The 20,581-nt window shown below is 42.2% G+C and overlaps 1 protein-coding gene across 1 annotated transcript in view; it reads left to right on the top strand.

Annotated features, from left to right (window-relative positions):
• Nucleotides 1-2,829: 2,829 nt before the first annotated feature.
• Nucleotides 2,830-20,581, top strand: part of IL1R1 (interleukin 1 receptor type 1) — a 70,591-nt gene continuing 52,839 nt past the window's right edge. Inside the window, 2 exon segments of the mRNA XM_081833344.1 lie at nt 2,830-3,123; nt 11,879-11,917. Coding sequence (XP_081689470.1) covers nt 3,121-3,123; nt 11,879-11,917 — 42 coding nt within the window. The 5' untranslated portion in view covers nt 2,830-3,120.

The raw sequence follows: 20,581 nt of genomic DNA, 5'->3' as shown, positions 1-20,581 counted from the left end.
CAAATGTGATGTGTAGGAAACACATGAATTACAAACACATTAAAGATATTCTTAAATGCAAGTCAATCCTGAATGTGTAAACTTTTTCTTAAGAATATTCTGGGAAAGTACATGAGTTGTTTCTGACTTAAGTATAAATACAGAACGTTCTGGGGTTCTACAGAGACCATGTTACTAATAAAAGTGTGTCATCATGACGTTTTCTATAGTTTGAATAGTCAGAGCTCTGGACTTGGCTCAGTGAGTCTTATGCGCCAGCATTTATAAAGGACCCTGGAGTTTGGAGATTTTCCATTAACTTCTGGTATTGAATTTTTGTTGCCAACTATGACTACTTGTTTTTTTGAACTCTGTGGAGGAACTAAGCAACTGAGAAATCCCAGGAAGAAGTATGTGTGTGTGTGTGTTCACACATGTTAACTAAACATTGTAGATTCCTGACATTTTTTTCTCCTGGCTGAGAAGCGGAAAGAGGAAGAGAGAAGAAATTGTCTGGAATGGAAAAAAGGGTCAGAAAAATCCTTGAAATGAAATCTCTCCCCTTCACTGGAGGTTTAGATAAGATGATAAACTAAACCGATTAGAGAAAAATTGGGGTCACAAACTCCTATTTTGGGAGGCAAATACCTATGGTGGATTAAGCCCATTGTTGCATCTGTAGCCAACTATCTACTGGATAGTAAGCTTCTTGAGGCCGAGGCTGGGTCTTCTAGGTCTTTTTTTTTACTAATTCCAAAATGCTTAGAAGAGGGTCTTGCACCCAGTGGGAGGCCAGAAGCCTCTCAGGAATAAAATATCATTCATCTTCCAGCATCAGTCACTCCTGGCCAGCAGCCCCGGAACCTGCTAGCGTGTTTCAGAGTGTAAAAGCCATGTCTGGGAGCTCATGAGTTGGTGTTTGTCTGGAAGTTGCAAACCACTGCTGACTGTGGCTTCTTCTCTCCTCATTGGCCTCTTCTTGTCTACTCAGAATCTCTTCTTGTCTACTCAGAATTCTCTCTTTCTTTATGGGAGGAAAGAGCGGGAGGAGAAGGAGGAGAGGGAGGAGAGGAAAGAGGGGGAAGAAGGAGGCCAAGGAGGAGGTGGGAGAGGAGCAGGGGGAGGAGAGGAAGGGAAAGGGGATGGGAGGAGATGGAGGGGCAGGGCTGAACTGGAGGCAGAAAGATAGCAAGCTTCTTGTGCAGAGGAAAAGTGGTCAGCCTCCTTCCCCTGAGATGCCTGTCTGGGAGTCTGTGTTAGGACACTTTGAAAACCCAACTTGGCTGACCTGGCTACACCAAAAGGTAGGTGTTGGCTCTCATCACTGAACATTCCAGAGATAATATGGGTTGGATCAGTCTCTAGCACTTTCTCTGTAGTTCTCTGGAAACCCCTCCCTTGTGTGTGAGCTTCATTCTCAAGCTCGTTTCTCTCATCTTAAGAAGGGTTCACGTATCAGCCTTAAGTGGATGCTTCCTACCATTGTCAGGTGGAAGCCCCAAGCCTTGCTCTGACTAGACCGCCCCCTGAGCCCTTGCTAGGGCCAGGAGGATGCCGTGTGCCACCTGGCTTTGCCCTGTAGTGCCCATCCCACGATCTCTCCGGCAGGAATGGTGGGATGACCCTGGTTGGCTCAGACCAGTGGGGCCAACCTAGAGTTGGGGATGGAATTAGTCCCTCAAGGCTCATGTGTACTCCGCATTGGAGGGAGGGTGGCAAGTTCACTCTGAACTTTGAGGGTCTTCTCAACTTTCTCACTAGGATTATGTCTTTAACAATCTGTTGATTTACCAGATGGCCAAGACCTGAACACTCATGTTATAGATAGGTTTTAAAAATGTCAGCAAGGGGTACCTGGGTGGCTCAGTTGGTTGGGCATCTGCCTTTGGCTCGGGTTGTGATCCCGGGATCCTGGGTTCTCTGCTCAGTGGGGAGACTGCTTCTTCCTCTCCCTCTGCTGCTCCCCCTGCTTGTGTTCTCTCTCTGTCAAATAAGTAAAATCTTTTAAAAAATAAAAATAAAAAAATAAAAATGTCAGCGAAACTACTGCAGGAATGTTGCCTTAAACCTCAAGACCATTGTGCTCGTTCTTAATGTTGTTAAAATCCCTGCCCATGGCTAAAGTAGAACATTTGGTCTCTCAATTGGGAGGTTTGGTCATGCTGGAGATTTTTGAGCAGCACTGTGAAAAGCTGGACCCCATGTCATGCGGAGAACGTGAATCTGAATGCTGGGCATAGGAGGGGCCAAAGGAGAGAGATAAAAGAGGCAGCGGGGCAGTACCATCTCTCCTGGATGGACTCGGCTGCCTCTGTTGGAAGCCAGAGGCTCTGGCTACAGCCCTGCCCTCCCCTTCTGCCTGCCACAATCCGATCATCACCCCAAGCTCAGGGCTGATCAGCGGGTCTCCCACCTCCAGGATGCTGACAAGAGATTCTGGCGGTGCTCCCAGGGCCTGTGGCAGGCGAACGGGCACATCACGAAGGGGCCCCAGGGCTGAAGGATAAAAGGAACTGAAAGGTCCTCCAGGCTCTTGTCTGTGGCTTTTGTTGCAAGAAGGATCGGGAGGTTGGCAACCGAGGGAGAGTGTATGAGTCCCCATTCCTGGCCTTGACCCATCGGCTGATGGGACCCCTGCCAGGCTGGACATGCTGGCAAACTTTGTCTAGGTCTAACACAAAGTCACATGGGGATAGAGACACAGGCTTGTGAAGCGTTCGATGTGAGCGTGCGGTAAAGTGTGTTGGTATTTCGTAAGGGTTTGGCACGTTTTCGGAATGATTCTGGCTGTCTGCCCAGCTCTGAGTTTCCTGTTCATAGCTCCCCACATGTGTCACTGCTGAGGATTAAAGCCCACATAGGCTCTGACACAGACGTCACTCAGAGTCTCCTTTCAGCCGCGGTAAAACTGGGTCTGCTGACAAGATGTGAGGGACACCTCTCGTGCTGCACGGACCAGACCCAAAGCTCTCTGGAAAAAGAAAAGAGGAATTAGCAAGTCTCTCTAGGGCTGACTTCAGAATGCACTTTTGTTTTCTCAGTTGACTTATTTGGGGGAACAAACGCTGTGGGCTTACCCTCCAAGTCACCGCCTTCTGCGAGGCCAGCCATCCCCAAATGTCCCCACGATGAAGAAAGGAGATGGTAAGATGATGAATTGCACTTCTGGTTTTTGGTCCCGTATTTCCCCCTTGTTTTCTTTTTGCTTGCTTCTATACGGATGAAAGATTTAGGAGGGACAAAAGGCTTTGATAAAACTGATCATGTTATGCTGTTCGTTGAAAACAGGATTTTAAGAATTTCTTGGAGTTATGTGGCTCTGTAGGCATATTTAACCTTAAGATGTGTCTGTGAGTCATATTAAAAGATCGCCTCTGATAATGCATGTTTTACTCTATGGAAGATTAACTATGAAAGATGTGGGAAATATATTTTATAACTACACAGTACTTAGAAGCCATAAATAGTTGCATGACGGTTGGTAAATTGTGGGGTTTAAGTGAACGGTATTATAAATAAGAATCTTTTAAAAATGTTGTTGCTGATGTTAGAATTAAGACTTATTTGATCACTTTCCATTAAAATTTGTCAGTTTGAGAGGGGCACAATCTGGCCCGATGTTTGACTGAAGGCATTGCGTTACTATTAACAGATACCCACTGGTTGCATTTAAAGTTATAATGTGTTGTATTAGCAAGGCTTGTATGTGTTTCCTCCAGTAAGGGCTTAAAATGTCATTTTAAAAGCACAGCATTTTTTTTTTTTTTCCCAAGGCTTAACAAATGTTACACCCAGAGCTGTAAGGAAAACTCTCAGAAGAGATGATAAACAATGTCCAGTATTTTTTTATTAGACATGCTTGACTTTTATAATCCTATCAGTAACATTGTTGTGGGAAAGAATAAGAAAATGGGACAGAATCTGGAAGATTAAAGATAGGAAATGAGAACACAAAAAGGAGAGCAAAATGGGGTTTACTGTTCAATTCATTCAATTCGATTGACAACTCCTTACTTTTATGCAAAATGCTAGTTGGCACTGTGGTGAACAGAGCCTGGGGAGCTGGGTTAGGGAAGGATGTTTCAGATGGTGCAGCTTGTTTGTGAATCCCGCTACCTGCCCACGGACCGCTGGAGACCACCGCGGTGCTAGAGGCCAAGGGAGGGTTTGTGCTCCCTGGAAACGTGTGGATCTGTTGGGGAAAGGAAGAAGATAATGCTGCCCAGAAGGAGCAGAGAGCACTTCTTGAGATGAATTTAATCTTCCTAATTCTGGTGATGAATTTAGAGCGATACTTATGGCCTTTCTCAAGTCAGCGTGCTATTGCTAATCTTCTCTCCCACAACACCTTCTGGGCACACGCCTGCTTGCTTACTTAGGAGAAAACCTTGCCGGGCATGGTCAAGGAATGGCTGAAATTCACTTCTAAAGTATCCCTTGCAAAACTGACAGGGCTAGCACATCCTCTCTGTCAGAAATAAAATAAAGGACATATAGATTAGTAAATAAGATGAAAGATAAAAACCTATCACTGTGAGATAAACGCTCATTTCTTTCTACAAAAGTTGTTTGATCACATTATACAGAGAGTTTATTAAGTCATGTTGGTAGGTACTAGAGTGTTTTCTTTTCTATTATCAACATCACAAAACCAATGTACTTATAATGAAACCTTTGTGTCTCTTCTTGATTGTTTCCTTGGACTATATTCCCAGAGGGAAAACTGTGGGGTCAAAGGGCGTGAGCATTTTTGAAGCTCTTGATCCCTGCCACTAAATTTAATCTAGGAAAGTGCTATTAATTTACACTCCCTCCAGCACTGTATGAATACCATTTTACCACACTTTCACCAATGTTGGGTTTTGGCTTTTTTTTTTTTTTTTAATAAATGTGCTAATCTGATACCTGGCAAAGGCTATTTTGTTGTCTTGATTTGTTTTAAGGGAAGGCTTTGTAAAACCTTTCCACTTCCTATTCTGCCCCTTTGGGTTCGGATTCTAGTCTTTTTTGGTTACTCACAGCAAAGCAATCATTTCTTACAGTAACTTATGCCAACCTAATTTCTGGGGACTTTGACCTCATTTGGTGTCGCTCAGCAGGCCCGCTGAGAGTGTGGGGACTCGGATGCTTTTACTCTGACTTTCTACTATTTGAACAACCCAGGGCAAAACTCAGTCTTTATGATTTTGTTTCCTTTTTGTCTATAAAATTTAAAGGTAAGGATTGACGTTTCATCCCACCACACGATTGTACTGGGAACAGAGATGAGACAGAGGAAAGTTCTTTGAATAGAAAAGAAGTGAAAAATATAAAACGGTACAATTACAATTGCTGTTATCATGAAGTTTATTTGTATTCTCATCTTATAAAGTATGTAGTGTTTGGAGAGCTGCATGCTGAAATTTTGACCATGTGTTCTAATTCTAGACTTGGAAAGTGTGTGTGTGTGTGTGTGTGTGTGTGTGTGTGTGTGTTGCAACATATTTCTTGGTTCTTGGATTCAGTGCTAGCATTTGGTATGTTCTAGCAGCACATGGAGATACTTTAGATGGAAGATGGTTTCTATTTTGTTGCTTACTTATCTCACTTGCATGCAGGACGGCATACCATTCTTCTTAGATTGCATTGTCGTTGACCACTTGCTTTGCTCAGTTCTCCTTCTCAAAGGCGGGACTTGTTTATATGTGTTTCTCTCCCTAGGGCCTGGTCTGGGGTCTGATACCGAGCGGGGGCTCAATGAATGTTTCTAGAATGAGTCCACAGAAGGGAGCTAGGAACATTGTTACCTAACTCTGCAGGGAAAAGAATTTCTTAAAAAGGAATCACAGAAGATTTTGAAAATGGAGATTTTCTGGGGCAGGTTGATGATTTTGTTTAATTTCATTTGGGTTGGTGCCCATTTTTATTGAGTGAACCTTTAAAGCTCTTCATGGATATTAAGCAAATGAATACAAGCCAAGGGTAGAACCAGGAAAATGGAGATCATAACTTGTAAGTGTAAGTAAGACTCATGGACTTGGTGTGAGGATGAAATGTGTTACAGGGGGGTAGAGAGTTTCACTCTGACCCCCAGCTCAGTGCTAGGCTGTTAGAATCAGAACCAAACTGATAGCAATTGTTTGAACTTGGTACCGGATAAATAATAATGATGGCTAATACTTAATATGTGAGATCTGGTTTTAAGCGTTCATTGATGAGGTAGTCATTGTTATGATCTTATTTTGCAGATTAAGAAGCTGAAGTACAGAGAAGGGATTTGCCCAAAGTCACACCACTAGTCAGTGCACAGCTGGGATTCACGACGCAGTCTTACTTAGAGTCCACAGGTTGGTGGGGGTAGGGTTGACTGAACTCTAGAGACAACGGCATATAGGTTTGGGACCACTGATGATGTCTGTGCTCTTCACTTGGGTACATAGTCACCATTTATTGAGTTCCCACTAAGGAACATGTGCTGATCTGGGTTCTTGCCTCATTATGTCTAATCTGTTCACAACCTTGCAAGATTGGTATCATATACCTGCTCAAGGACCAAACCCACTGAGACTCTGAGAAGCTCAGTAAGTGGCCCAGAGGTGATGAGAGGAGCTAGTGGTGAGAGGTGCCCATCAATCTATACCAAGTCTATTAAACTTTCTAGCCTATGTGCTGCACTGCTCTGGACAGTTGAGTGCTGATGTGCTTGATTCTTTATCCAAAAGTGCTGAGTCCAGTTCTACCTTTGGAGGTGCTGGGCCTGGAAACTCAGCCAATCCATCCCTTCACTTGAGGATAGTGGGGAGGTGGGGTGCTCTGCCTTGGTCTCTGAATCTATGTGGGCCATTGTGAAATGGTACCTGAAGTTGATTTTCGGGCCGACATTCCCAGGCAGGATTATCCAATTTATGACCTCATCCTAGACACGTTGAGTGTTTAATATGTAGGGACACTTTCCTTATACGTTTTAACCATTGAGCCCCCAATTCTGCACTAAGAATGTCCAAAAAATGTCTCCAAGGAGGATGGGACAGAGTAAGGCAAGTTCTAGCTTGGGAGCGGAGGCCGGCTGTTTTCTCCCAGGAAACTTACCTATCTTCTCTTTGTTTAGTTGTTCCGGTTAGAAGATGGGCATAAGAATATAATTCAAAATAGTATTTTACACAATTTGCTATTCAACTTTTCAGTAAGATTTTGGAATTTAAAAATACTTTTCAGCAAGGGGCGCCTGGGTGGCTCAGTTGGTTAAGCATCTGACTCTTGATCTCAGCTCAGGTCTTGATCTCAGGGTGGTGAGTTCAAGCCCCATGTTGGGCTCCATGCTGGGCATGGAGCCTACTTAAAAAATTTTTTTTCAACAATTAACATATAGTTTGTGTACTTTTGAATAGTTAACACACAATTTAAAAGGCTATTCAGTGAAGTCTTTCCTCTCCCTTTTTCCCAGACACCTCTTTCCCTCTCTCTCACCAACAAGTAGCTAAGTAACTGTTAATAATTTTTTCCCACCTTTTCCACACTGTATTAGGGTTCTCCAGAGAAACAAGAGCAACAGGAGATAGCTACATCAATCTCCTATTGGTTTTATATGTAAAATTGGGTGTATCATTGGGATATTTTGAGAGAGAGAGAGATGAAGAGAGAGAAAAGAGATTATGAAGTATTGGCTCAAGTGGTTATGGAGGCTGAGAAGTCCCTTCATCTGTTGTCTACAAGCTGTAGACCCAGGAGAGCACATGGCACAGTTCTAGGGCCCGAGAGCTGTAGAGCCAAAGGTGTAGATTCTAGTCCAGGTCTGAAGGCATGAGAACCAGGAGCACGTAGGGAAAATAGATGTCTCAGCTCAAGTAGTCATGCAAAGTGAATTCAACCTTTCTCTGCCTCTTTGTTCTATTTCAACCCCCAAGGGATTGGATGATGCCCACCCACACTGGGGAGAGCCTTCTGCTTTACTCAGTTCAAAGGCCTGTCTCTTCCAGAAACCCATTCACAGACACACACCAGCTAATTGGGCTCAGTCAAATCAACACATAAAATTAGCCATCACACACACTAATGGTTTATACTCTTCTGCACCCTGTTCCGTATGCACATCTAACGAGGTGCATTTTTGACCTTTCGGTGGACTTTTTTTTTTTTTAAGATTTTATTGCTTTATTTGACAGAGAGACACAGCGAGAGAGGGAACACAAGCAGGGGGAGTGGGAGAGGGAGAAGCAGGCTTCCCGCTGAGCAGGGAGCCCCATGTGGGGCTCCATCCCAGGACCCTGGGATCATGACCTGAGCCGAAGGCAGACGCTTAACGACTGAGCCACCCAGGCACCCCTTTCAGTGGACTTTTAAGTTGTTTGCAATCTTTTGTTATTACAACCAGTGTTGCAATGAATAACAGCGTCGTCTGTGTCATTTTGCAGAAGTGCAAACAAGTGTGTTTATTGGCTAAATTCCTAGAAGTGGAATTGCAGGCCAAAGACTTAGGAATTTGTGATTTTGATATGTATTTCAAAACTGCCCATCCACCTCCCTCCTAAATAATACTTCTGGGAATGTTAGAGAGCATGTTTCCCCATGCGCTTGTCAACATAGGATGCTAGCCAACTGGTTTTTATTCAACTTTTGTGGTGTTTTGTGGGGAACAGGTTGATTCAGTGTGTTTTTAAAATTTTCATATCTCATTTCATGATGGAGGTTTCTTTATTTAGACTTTATTTTTGACAGCAGTTTTAGGTTCACAGTGGAATTAAGGGGAAGGTATAGAGATTTCCCATATATGTTCCTCTCCCCCCCATTATCAATAGGCTCCCCCACCCCAGGGTGGTACATTAGTTATAGTTGATGAGCCCACACTGACACATCATTATCACCCAAAGTCCATGGTTGATTGTAGGGTTCTCTCTCGGTGTTGTGCCTTTTATGGGTTTAGACAAGTATATAATGACATGCATACATCATTACGGTATCATACAGAGTATTTTATTGCCCTAAATGTCCTCTGTGCTCTACCTATTCATTCTCCCCACTCCCAGCCGAAACCCCTGGCAACTACTGATCTTTTTACTGTCTTCATCGTTTTGCCTTATCCAGAATGCCATATAGTTGGAATCAAGGAATGAATAGTCTTTTCAGACTGGCTTCTTTTACTTAGTAGTATGCATTTAAGTTTCCTCCGTGTCTTTTCATAGCTTGATAGTTCATTTCTTTTTAGTGCTAAATAATATTTCACTGTCTGGATGTACCACAGTTTATTTGTCCATGCATCTACTCAATAATATGTTGGTTGCTTCCAAGTTTGGGCAATTAATGAATAAAACTCCTATAAATATCTATGTTCAGGTTCTTGTGTGGTTGTAAATTTTCAACTCTTCTATGTAAATACCAAGGCACACAATTTCTGGATTGCGTGGTAAGTCTGTTTTTAGTTTTGTAGGAAACTGTCTGTCTTCCAAAGTGACTATGCCATGTTGTATTCCCAGCAGCAATGAATGAGAGTTCCTGTTGCTCCATATCCTCACCAGCATTTGGTGTTGTCAGTGTTCTGGATTTTGGCCATTCTAATAGGTGTGTAGCGGTATTGGGCTTGTTTTAAAAATTGTGATCATAATTTTGGTTCGCTCAGTGATTGTTTTTTGAGGCCTTGCTGGGTGTCTAGCCATTGGATGCCGTAGTGGCTGAGGGTGATCTGGCTGCTGCCTGCAAGGGCCACACAAAACAACTGGGCAGCAGTATGTATTACACCCATAGCAATTAGTACCATGAAAGAGGCAGGCTGGTGCTAAGATGGTGACTGATGAGCCAAGATCTGCCTTAGCCTGGTGGTGGGAGTCCTGGTGGAGGAGGGTGAGTTCAGAGGCACACAGGTGAAAGGCAGAGGGAACAGTGATGTAGAGCCCTGTTGGAGGAACAGAAGACATGTACAGGGCTGGCCAAGTGTGCGGGAGGGGGTTGGAGGTGAGCTTGGAAACAGGGGCAGGGGGCAGATCACTGTGGGCATTTGGGGTCACTGTCAGGAGATTGGATTTTATTCTGAATTTCGGGGAGTCTTCAGTTATGGGCTGGAAAGATGGTGGCAGAGTCTGTCAAATCTGACGCATGCACATAGACTATAAATGCTCACCTGGGTGATGGATGCTGTGGGGAGAAGTCATTGTATTTGCCCCAAGAGATAGTGACATGGGTGACCTCTGGTAGAGGGCTGGCTGGCACCCAGGATGCTTCACTCTCTTGTCCAGCCATGAATTCCTGTGTGTGTGTGACAAGTGACAAAAGCTTAGTCTAAACATGTCCATGGAGACATACCACCAATACACATTATACCTCTCCCAGAGATAAAACTCAGTTTACAAAGGCCTTCTCCTTCATTATCTCACACCTTACTAAATTAACTGATCATTTTGACAAATTGTTGTTGCCATGTCCGGTCTGGGCTAGGCCCTGTGCTCCGTGCTCTTGAGAGGAAGAGGAAGAGGAGGTGGGAGGCAAAAGAGAAAGATTTAGAAAATGAGCAGCAGCTTACAGTCCAGCTTTGAGACCGAATCAAATGTCAATAAGCAAAAGGAAGGCAGGAAAGAAACAGCAAAAGTGCCCTGCCGCTTCTGGGTTCCAGAGGAGGACTCTGGCTTGGCAGTGTGGGCCACTCGTGTGTCCGAGGGTCGGCTTCGTGCTGAGGACCCCTCCCAGGACCAGAGCTTCTCCCACATCCTTCCCTGGAGGTACAGGTAGGGTTATCATTCTAACTTCAGAGGTGAAGAATCGAGAGCTTTCCTCAAGGCCACTGAGTGGGCCAGGGGCAGAATGGGACTGTCCTCTGAGCACTGAAGCCATGATTTTCTGTGGTCCAGAAGAGAGCAAATTCTAAGTTTTATTCTCTGGGGAAGGCCCTGAGGAGAGGGCTTCTCTCTACTATGTATCCTCTTGCACTCTGGTCCCTCTGGTTCCATTCTGATGGAGTTGCTTTGCTTATGAGTCTGCAGTGCTGGGAGAGTCCTGCAGAAGGGGTGTGGATGGACCATAGCCTCAGGTGCCTAATGGTAAGGCCAGAAGCCAAGAAGCGCTTCCATTTTGTGAAGAAACATAGGGGACCAAGACAAAGTATTGATGATTGGGTGGACTCTCAGGTCGTCTCAGTGGCACAGGTGGTCATTTGTGGCCAGAGCAGAGTGGGGATTAATGTGCGTGCGTGTGTGTGTGTGTGTGTGTGTGTGTGTGAGACCTGGGATGAAGGCTCCAGGATCTGTTGGCCCCAAAGAGGTGTGAAGGGATGCAGGTTTCTGTGGACATAGGAACATGGAAGTAGGAAGCAGGAAGACTATGAGGTCAGTTTCTTAACTTAAGCTCAGGAAGCTTCTCCTCTTGGTCCAGAGAAAAGAGGGCAGGTTTGCTTCTGAGAAGAAAGGACTCCTCAGGTGAATTCTAGGTACTCAACCCGGACAGAATCGTCCAATCAAAAGCAACATGGGGAAGGGGATTGCTAAGTGAGAATGGCGGGTAAGAAAGGCAGCAATAGGAAAATTTACCAAAAAAAAAAAAAAAAAAAAAAGTCCAGAAACATATTTGTAAAATTTGAAATGTGTCTGTGCTAATTATGATTGAAATAAATATTTTAGGATTCCTAGATTTTTAGGCTTTTGGTTTTCTTACTTCTGTGTTCAGTCGGTCCATAACAATGGCGTGGTTTGCTTTAAAGACTAAAATTTCAGAAAGGATTTTAGCAAGTTTGATGTCTGAAGCATTCCTGGAATGAATGATTGAATGAATGAATGAATGAATGAATGAATGAATGAATCAGTGAATGAATGAATGACATTGCTCTAGAACTAGGTGATGGCATGTTTGTGTCTTTTGTGGATGTCTGCCTCTTTTTATAGTTTGAGGGGGGAAATTATTGGACTGTGCTTATAAAGTATTCCCTATCTTGTTTCTAAAGATGCTGAACCTCTTGACAATGAGTTCCTTCTTGACTGAGGTAAGCAGTGCTGCTTTTGATGACTGTAGCCGCTCAGTCATTTTTGCCAACAGTAAATTCCAACATGGGCCGCAAAACCAACACATTCCAAAGCCATGAGTGCATCCCGCCCTAAAACTGATGTGGCTTCCCTAATTCTATTCCCGGAGTTAGTGAGAGGGTAGCACTTGACTGGAAATCCTGGGGCAACTTTTCATAGATCTTTTATTATTATTACTTCATTTGTTGGCTTCTTGATCTCTTCGCTGTGGGCCGACTAGCAGCCGCTCTACCCTGGGAGCACCAGCAATGCAGTACCCTGCCGCCCCGCCCCGGTCTGTCTCCTCCCCATAATTGCTGGGTGCTTTTCAGACATTACCTGTGTTCCTTACACAGATTTGGACTGAGGGAGACAGAGACCCAGAGACAGCAGGTGGTTTCTCAAGATGGTAGTGGTTGATTAACAGAATCAGGATATGAACATGTGTCTGGTGGACTCCCAAACTTCTTTGTATTTCATTGTGCTGAAATGATAGGAGAACTTGAAGAAGGGAAACACAAGTGTATGGAATTGTTCTTTTTCAGATGTAGTTAAGGTAGTCATATTTTTATGAGTGTTGACATTTTTCAGAGTTTGTTCACAGGAAGCATATGATTAAGGCTCCCTCCTTCCACCTCTGATGGGAATTTATCATCCAAATTGGCACATGCTATCTGTAAGCTAATTTTTTTAAAAGGTATTATATGCAAGGGTTATTTTCTATGCTCTGAAATGGTCAGTAGGTAATATTTACACTAAAATCAATACAAAGAAATATATATATAATAGTAAGGTACAAATTAACTCGATAGCTATTTCTCTGGAATGATTCAGCAGATGCTGCCTGAAGTAGATGGGAGAAACCTGGTTTTTCAAATACTATCATCTGTCCATTAAAGAATAATCTGTATATCAAAAAGGTAACTGATAACAGGTATTGGCAAGATTGTACAGAAAAGGGAAGCCTTGTGCACTGTTGGTGGGAATTTAAAGTGGTATAGTTACTGTTGAAAATAGTATGGAGGTTCCTCAAAAAAATTAAAAGTAGAACTACCAAATGGTCTAGCAATCCCACTTCTGGGTGTGTATCCAAGGAAATAGAAACAGGATCTTGAGGAGATATCTTCACTGCCACGTTTATTGCAGCATTATTCACAATAGCCAAGGTATGAACACAACCTAAGTATTCATCAACAGGTGAATGGATAAATAAGATGTGGTATATATATGCAACGGGATATTATTCAGCCATGAGAAAGAAGGAAATCCTGCCATATACATATACATCCATATATAACATGGATGAAGCATTAAGCTAAGTGAAATAAGCCAGACAGAGAAAGACAAAGATTGTATGATATCGCTTACATGTAAAGTCTAAAAACACTGAACTCAGAGCAGCAGAGCAGAGTGGTATTACCAGGGGCTGAGGGGAAATGTGAGGGAAGTGGAGAGATTTTGATCAAAGGATAAAAACTTCCGGTTATGAGATTGACAGTTTTGGGGATCTAAGGTACAACATGGCGATTATAGCTAATGTATCATATTACATACTTGAAAGTTGTCAAGAGAGTGGATCGTAAATGTTCTCACCACAAAAAAGTAGTGGTAATTATGTGTTGGGTTGGAGGTGTTAGCTCATGCTATGGTGGTAATCATTTTGCAATATATAAATGTATCAGATTAACACCTTGTACACTTTAAACTTACACAGTGTTATACTGATACACATGTACATTACACAGTTATATTGATGTACATATACATACACATATAATGTAGCTGGCAATGCAAAGACTCATGGGATTTCTTTCCTAGAAGGAAAATACAATATATAATCAGTATAATCAGTGGTGATAGACTGTGTGCTTAGATTTCGTTGATTTAAAAAATCTCATGTGAACTTGCCATGACTACCTTTTTTGAATACATTTCCCCAAGGATTAAGCATTTCTCTAGATTAACACAGTGGGTTACTGAGCTGACTCACAAGGAGAAAGGGAGGTTATGGTTTTGCTATTGTAATAATGTGGGAAATTACACCCAACATCACTCACCATGCTTGAGTATTTATCATTAACCTCAAATTCTGAGATTTATTTAACTGCAAGATCAGAGATTGAAACTTCTTTTTCCGCATTGAAATCGTTAAGAATGCTGGTAAGATAATGTGACAAGTGTACAGAAACTACGTTCACAGGAAAGTGAAAAATGCTGGGGGAGGAGGGGAGGGGTGGTGGAGACAGGCACTTCCTTGAGTCTGGAACTGATGTCCAAATCGTAAATTATTGTTTTAGGGAAACCTGTTGTGTGTCCCTGAGGCTGAACTCTCTCTTCCTTTACCTGGCCACAGTCTGCTGGGGCCCTGTAGAAAATGGGTTTTGCTGTGTTAGTGAGCCACAGTTTTGTACAAATAGAATAATCCAGGTCTGCTGGATAGGATCACCCTCTATGGTCTAGGCCAGTGGTCATCAATCCTGGCTGCGTGTTGGAATCACCTGGGGAGCTTTAAAAAAATACTGCTGCCCGGGTCCCACCATCCGAGGTTCTGATGTAATTGGTCTGGGTCTCAGCAAAGGGATTAAAAAAAACTTACCAGGTGGTTTTACCATGCAGCCGGTATAATGTGGGTTGAGAACCACTGACCTGGGAAGTAGACAGCCATAAATTCAGTAAATTACATGAATAAACAAGAAGCTGGCTAGAACAAGGCATTCCAGAGTGATTGCCAAATCCTACCTGCTGGGGGAATTGAGGTCCATTTCCCAGAAAACCTTGTCCCCAGAAGTTATCAAAGGCTCTCTCTGTCCCGTCCGTGTGGTTTGAATTTTCTAAGGCATGGTGGGCATTCGTCGTGTAAATGTCGCTGCTGTCATTTATTTGGCAAAGATGCAAATGTCTACTCAGTTCAAGCTACAGTCAGTCAGAGAAAGAGCCTACCCTCAAGCATTTGAGTATCAGGGGAGTGAAGAGCTCATGTAAAATGAAATTGGGGGTTGCCGGTGCCATCAGAGGGCGGGGGGTGAAGCCAAGCGTTCAGGGGAGTGGGAGAGAGTAGTCCCCCCTTTCCCCTGGTTGGAGGGGTGGGGAAACCCTCCGGAAGGAGCGCACAGTATTTGGGAAGGACTTGGAAGGGTGGGGAGGAGTGCTTGAACTGGAGGAGGAAGGGTGACATTCTTGGGGGAAGGAAAGAGGTAGCCCCTGGGAAAACTGGCAAGGAGGCAAATGTCTGCAAAGAGGTAGAGTCAGGGGAGAGCAAGGTGGCTCTAGAACCTGAGACCGAGTGATCTGGCTTCATCCCAGGAGCAGTGGGGGACCCTGCACAGCAGGGTTTGACTGCCAACGTTGAAGCAAAGGGCAAGTAGGGGCTTGCCTACTATTACTTATTCAGCTAACATGGATCGTTCGGAAGAAAAGTGTGTTTTGGTCTAACCATCCATTTTGACGGGGTGAGAAAGAAGCCCACGTAGGTTACACAGGCCGGTTTTACTTTGACAAGTGGGTGTATTGCATTCAGGTGGTTCAGACTTTTCTTTAATCTCCTTCTCTCTAGCTTCTACTGCTTCCTTTGTTCCTCCCCAGTCCTCCTGAGGAAGAAATGTAAGAACTTCCCCCTTCCCCCCCACCCCACATGATCTTGTCTAAAGTAGTAGCAGCGAAACTATGAATATAAAAAGATTAGGTATGTTTCCTTTGAGATTCTTTGGAGTGTATTGCTTCTTGGAAAAACAAACTCTTTAATGGATGAGAGAAAGAACAGGGGCATATGAATCGTGAAGGTGACTGGGTAGACGATTTTCTGTGATTTGTCCCAACTTTGAACGTGTAAACCACAAATTGTAAAGTCATAAACAAGAATAATCTTTCTATAAAATTTTAATATTAGAATTCCATCAAATTATACCCTGTTCTTGAACGGATAAACTTTAAGCTTTTTGTCATTTGTAGAAATATGAATCCGAACTTCTACACTAATCAATAAATATTTAATTCCTCAGCAGTGGGAAAAAAAAAGATTGGGTATGGCCATTAAGAGGTTTGATGGTTAGCATGGTATTTACTTAACAAATTGGGACCACATTGGCTGTTAAGTAAATATGGCAACTTTTTTTCTTCTTCTTCTTTTCAAAATACAAAAATAAAATGTAAACGTAAGCTAGATTTTGGAATAAACGGCCAACACACTTCTGCAAATGATGTTTCTGGATTAATTTTATTGCATCCAAATGTTCTTCAGTGTATTTTGGGAATTTTATTTATAAGAAAGTCTCTAAGTGCTGCTAGTACATCAGCCTAAAAGGGGAGTAGACACCACTCTCCCTATAGTTGAGATCACTTTGTCTAAGTCTGACTTTAAGGTGTCAAAATAGTATTTACTGAGTGCTTTGCATTGTGTTAGACACGTTGGAGGATACAAAAAAATTTAAAAATAAAAATAAAATTAAATTAAAAGGATGGCCATTGTCCTGAAAACCTCTTGAGTTTGCTTTTTTCTCCCTTTCTCCCATTGGAAGGAATGGGAGAAATCAGGAAATCATGTTAGCAGACTTTCTATACTCGATCCTAGTGTGTTTATGACCAGGCTACATTTTTCTTTTCTTTTTTTTTTTTCTGTTTCAAATTTTTATTTAAATTCTAGTTAGTTAACATATGGTGTAATATTGGTTTCAGGAGCAGAATTTAGTGATTCCTCACTTACCTATAACACCCAGTGCTCATCATAACAAGTGCCCTCCTTAATGCCCATCACCCATTTAGCCCACCCCCCACCCACCTTCCTTCAGCAACCCTCAGTTGGTTTCCTATGATTAAGAGTCTCTTATGTTTGCTTCTCTTTCTCTTTTTTTCTTTCCCATATGTTTTTTTTTTCTTTCCCATATGTTCATCTGTTTTGTTTCTTAAATTCCACGAGTGAAATCGTATGATATTTGTCTTTTCCTGCGTGACTTATTTTGCTTAGCATAATACTCTCTGGCTCCATCCACGTCATTGCAAATGGCAAGATTTCATTCTTTCTTATGGCTAAGTAATATTTGACTGTATATATATATATATATATATATATGTATATATATGTATATATACATATGCCACATCTTCTTTATCCATTCATCAGTTGATAGACATTTGGGCTCTTTCAGTAATTTGGCTATTGTTGATAATGCTGTTATAAACATCAGGGTGCATGTGCCCCTTCGAATCTGTATTTTTGTATCCTTTGGATAAATACCTAGTAGTGCAATTGCTGGATCCTAGGGTAATTCTATTTTTAACTTTTTGAGGAACTTTTATACTGTTTTCCGGAGTGGCTGCACCAGTTTGCATTTCCACCAACAGTGTAAGAGGGTTCCCTTTCTCCGCATCCTCACCAACATCTTTTGTTTCCTGTGTTGTTAATTTTAGCCATTCTGACAGGTATGAGGTGGTATCTCATTGTAGTTTTGATTTGTATTTCCCCGATGATAAGTGATGTTGAGCATTTTTTCACATGTCTGTTGGCCATCTGTATGTCTTCTTTGGGTAAATGTCTATTCATGTCTTCTGCCCGTTTATTAACTAGATTATTTATTTTTTGGGTGTTGAGTTTGAGAAGTTCTTTATATATTTTGGATACTAACCCTTTATCAGATATGTCATTTGCAAATATCTTCTCCCATTCTGTAGGCTGCAAAGGTCTTGTCAATTGTTTCCTTTGCTCTGCAGAAGCTTTATATTTTGATCAAGTCCCAGTAGTTCATTTTTTGTTTCCCTTGCCTCTGGAGATGTGTCTAGTAAGAAGTTGCTATGGCTGAGGTCAAAGAGGTTGCTGCCTATGTTTTCCTCTAGGATTTTAAAGGTTTCCTGGCTCATATTTAGGTCTTTCATCCATTTTGAATTTATTTTTGTGTATGGTGTAAGAAAGTGGTCCAGTTTCATTCTTCTGCATGTTGCTGTCCAGTTTTCCCAACACCATTTGTTGAAAAGACTGTCTTTTTTCCATTGGATATTCTTTTCCGCTTTGTTGAAGATTGGTGGGCCATAGAGTTATGGGTCTCTTTCTGGGTTTTCCATTCTGTTCCATTGATCTATGTGTTTGTTTTTATGCCAGGACCATACTGTCTCGATGACTACACAAACTACATTTTTCTAGATAAAATTTGCACATCTATATTTTCTTATTTCTGCTTCTAATTGTTCTCATGTTTATTTGTTATTGCCATAGGTGTTTGACCTAGTTTGAAAGAATCTAGTGATAAATAGGGAAGGGGAAAAAAAACACTTTAAAAAGATAATGCTATTTCCATATGAATCTTAGATACATGACAAAGTAAATATTGTAAAGTCTTAGTTTTAACTTCTTGGTTTTAAATATTGGGAAGTAATGTCCCAAATCTCATCAAACACACATCCAATTTTGGATGGGGAAGACATCCTGACTCTACACTTAAAATTGTAGCACCTCCTCCATTTCTCTTTGGGGGACCAAAAATAACAACGCAAAGCACCTACCATGAGCCAACTACCACAATAGCCACTTTACCTGTGCTTTCGCCATCCTGGCAAGGTGAGGGAGGGGGGGACTGAAGCTGATGTAGCCCAGCTGGAAAGAGTAGAGCTGGAGGCATCTTGGTCTCTCTTATCGGTGGGTTAATGCCCTTTGTGGCGTCCCCATGCGTGGTAGTTTCTTGCTTGGCTCTCTTGTTGACATCACAAAATCAAGTGGTTGCATATATTACTGTTAGTTACCTCCGACTTCTCAGATTATTAAACAGCCGCCAACATTTCTCTTCAGTTACTTCTAGACTCGAAGAGCTGTCTTTGAGTCTCCATCCTTTTTTTTTGTTTTTTGTTTTTTTTAAGATTTTATTTATTTATTTGAGAGAGAATGAGAGAGAGAGAACACCTGAGAGGGGATAGGGTCAGAGGACAAAGCAGACTCCCTGCCGAGCAGGAAGCCCGATGTGGGACTCGATCCAGGGACTCCAGGATCATGACCTGAGCTGAAGGCAGTCGCTTAACCAACTGAGCCACCCAGGCGCCCTTTGAGTCTCCATCCTAATTTTCTTCTGGCTTGTTCACTGCTTATTTGTTTATGTAGGTGAGTCTCACCTTGTGCCTCGGGCACTTGAGGCAGCTTATTGTGTGTTTACTTGTGTCCAAGTCTGTATGGCCCCTTGGGGTTGTGTAACATGGGCTTCTCAGAAATGGCCTTTGTGGGTGGAGGACACTGCTGGGCAGAAAACATTTACTCTGTTCCAAACACTTGAGTTTCAAGGGTTATCCTCACTTATTAAGACTTTGGAAAAGTGCCAAAGCTGCTACTTCCTGGGAGTTACCCATCAAACTCAGTCCTCTGGCATGGTAAAGAATGTTTTGCAATGTATCAAGAAAAAAAACATATATATACATATACATATGTATATATACATTATATATATGTGTGTGTGTGTGTGTGTGTATATATATATATATACATATATTGCTCCAAATAAGAATACAACTCTGGAAGCAAAGAAAAAATTTGCCAGAGGATAATGATAAAAACTGTAACGTCATGCTGAAGTTAGGTTGGACCTTCTTTTCAATAACTCAAGCATACCTAATTACAACATAAGCTCCTTACTGCGCTTCAAAAATATGCCTTTGTCCAAGGAGGGTTTCCCTTTGTACTCTCCTGTGAAGTTGGAATATTTATCATGGAAACCACATTGAATTTCCTTTGGTATATCGAAAATTAGGAAACAAATTGTATGCAGTTAGTAGGTTATTGTTTCAAACATAACGGCATCAGATTAACTTCCGGAACTGAAATCCGGATGACACCATCTCACAAGGCAATTGTAACATTCATTTAAGCCCCAGGTGCTGAGAAAGATGTCAGGTACACCTGGTGCCAGATGTCCTTCTCAGTTTAGCAGGGACAGAGTTTGGAGTATTAGTGGGAATGACATAGTAAGTGCAGACCATTTGCTCTTAGCTGTGCAGGTGGATTTTAGTTGGAAATCATTCTCATGGCCATAAATCCCTTCAGAGAACTCTGTAAAGGCTCCTTTGGCAACGCAGGTGGACAAACGGTTTTGTCTGAACTAGCTCAATCAGAGTTTCCTCCTGAGGTCTCAAAGCTTTCAGTTACCACCTCAGTATAACTAACTTTCACGTGCTTATTTGACTTGATCAACTTTCATCTCCGTCATGTGGTCCTTCATGTGAAAATACTTTAGCACAGAGACTTTGATGTGTGTGTGATGTGAGCCTGTGAATGTTGTGTTTGTTGTATGTTTTTGGGGTGTGTGTTGTATGAATGTGTTTGTGTGTTGTGTGTATATTGTATGTTGTACACACTGTTTTTTGTGTGTCATGTGTATCGGTGAGTGTTGTGTGTGAGTGTATATATTATGTGTGTGTTGTGTTTGTTGTGTGTGTGTTATGAATGTTTTGTGTGTTGTGAATGTCTTATGTGTTGTGAATGCTTTATGTATTGTGTGTGTATGGGTTGTGGGAGTCCCCAGTGCCTAGCATGTATTTTAGCAGGTGCTTGGTAATATTTGTTCCATGAAGAAAGGATATAATTTCTTTAAAATTCCCATGAAGCTCGCTGACTGTCAGTTCCTTGATGGGAAGGTCTATCTCCTGTTCATTTTTCTGTCCTTCAGTGTTATTCTGAG

This window comes from Leptonychotes weddellii, chromosome 10 (genome assembly GCF_054177405.1).
Source record: "Leptonychotes weddellii isolate Sample4059 chromosome 10, ASM5417740v2, whole genome shotgun sequence".
NCBI lineage: Eukaryota > Metazoa > Chordata > Mammalia > Carnivora > Phocidae > Leptonychotes > Leptonychotes weddellii.
The sequence above is the reverse complement of the archived record's forward strand: the minus strand, read 5'-3'. Positions and strand labels throughout refer to the sequence as shown.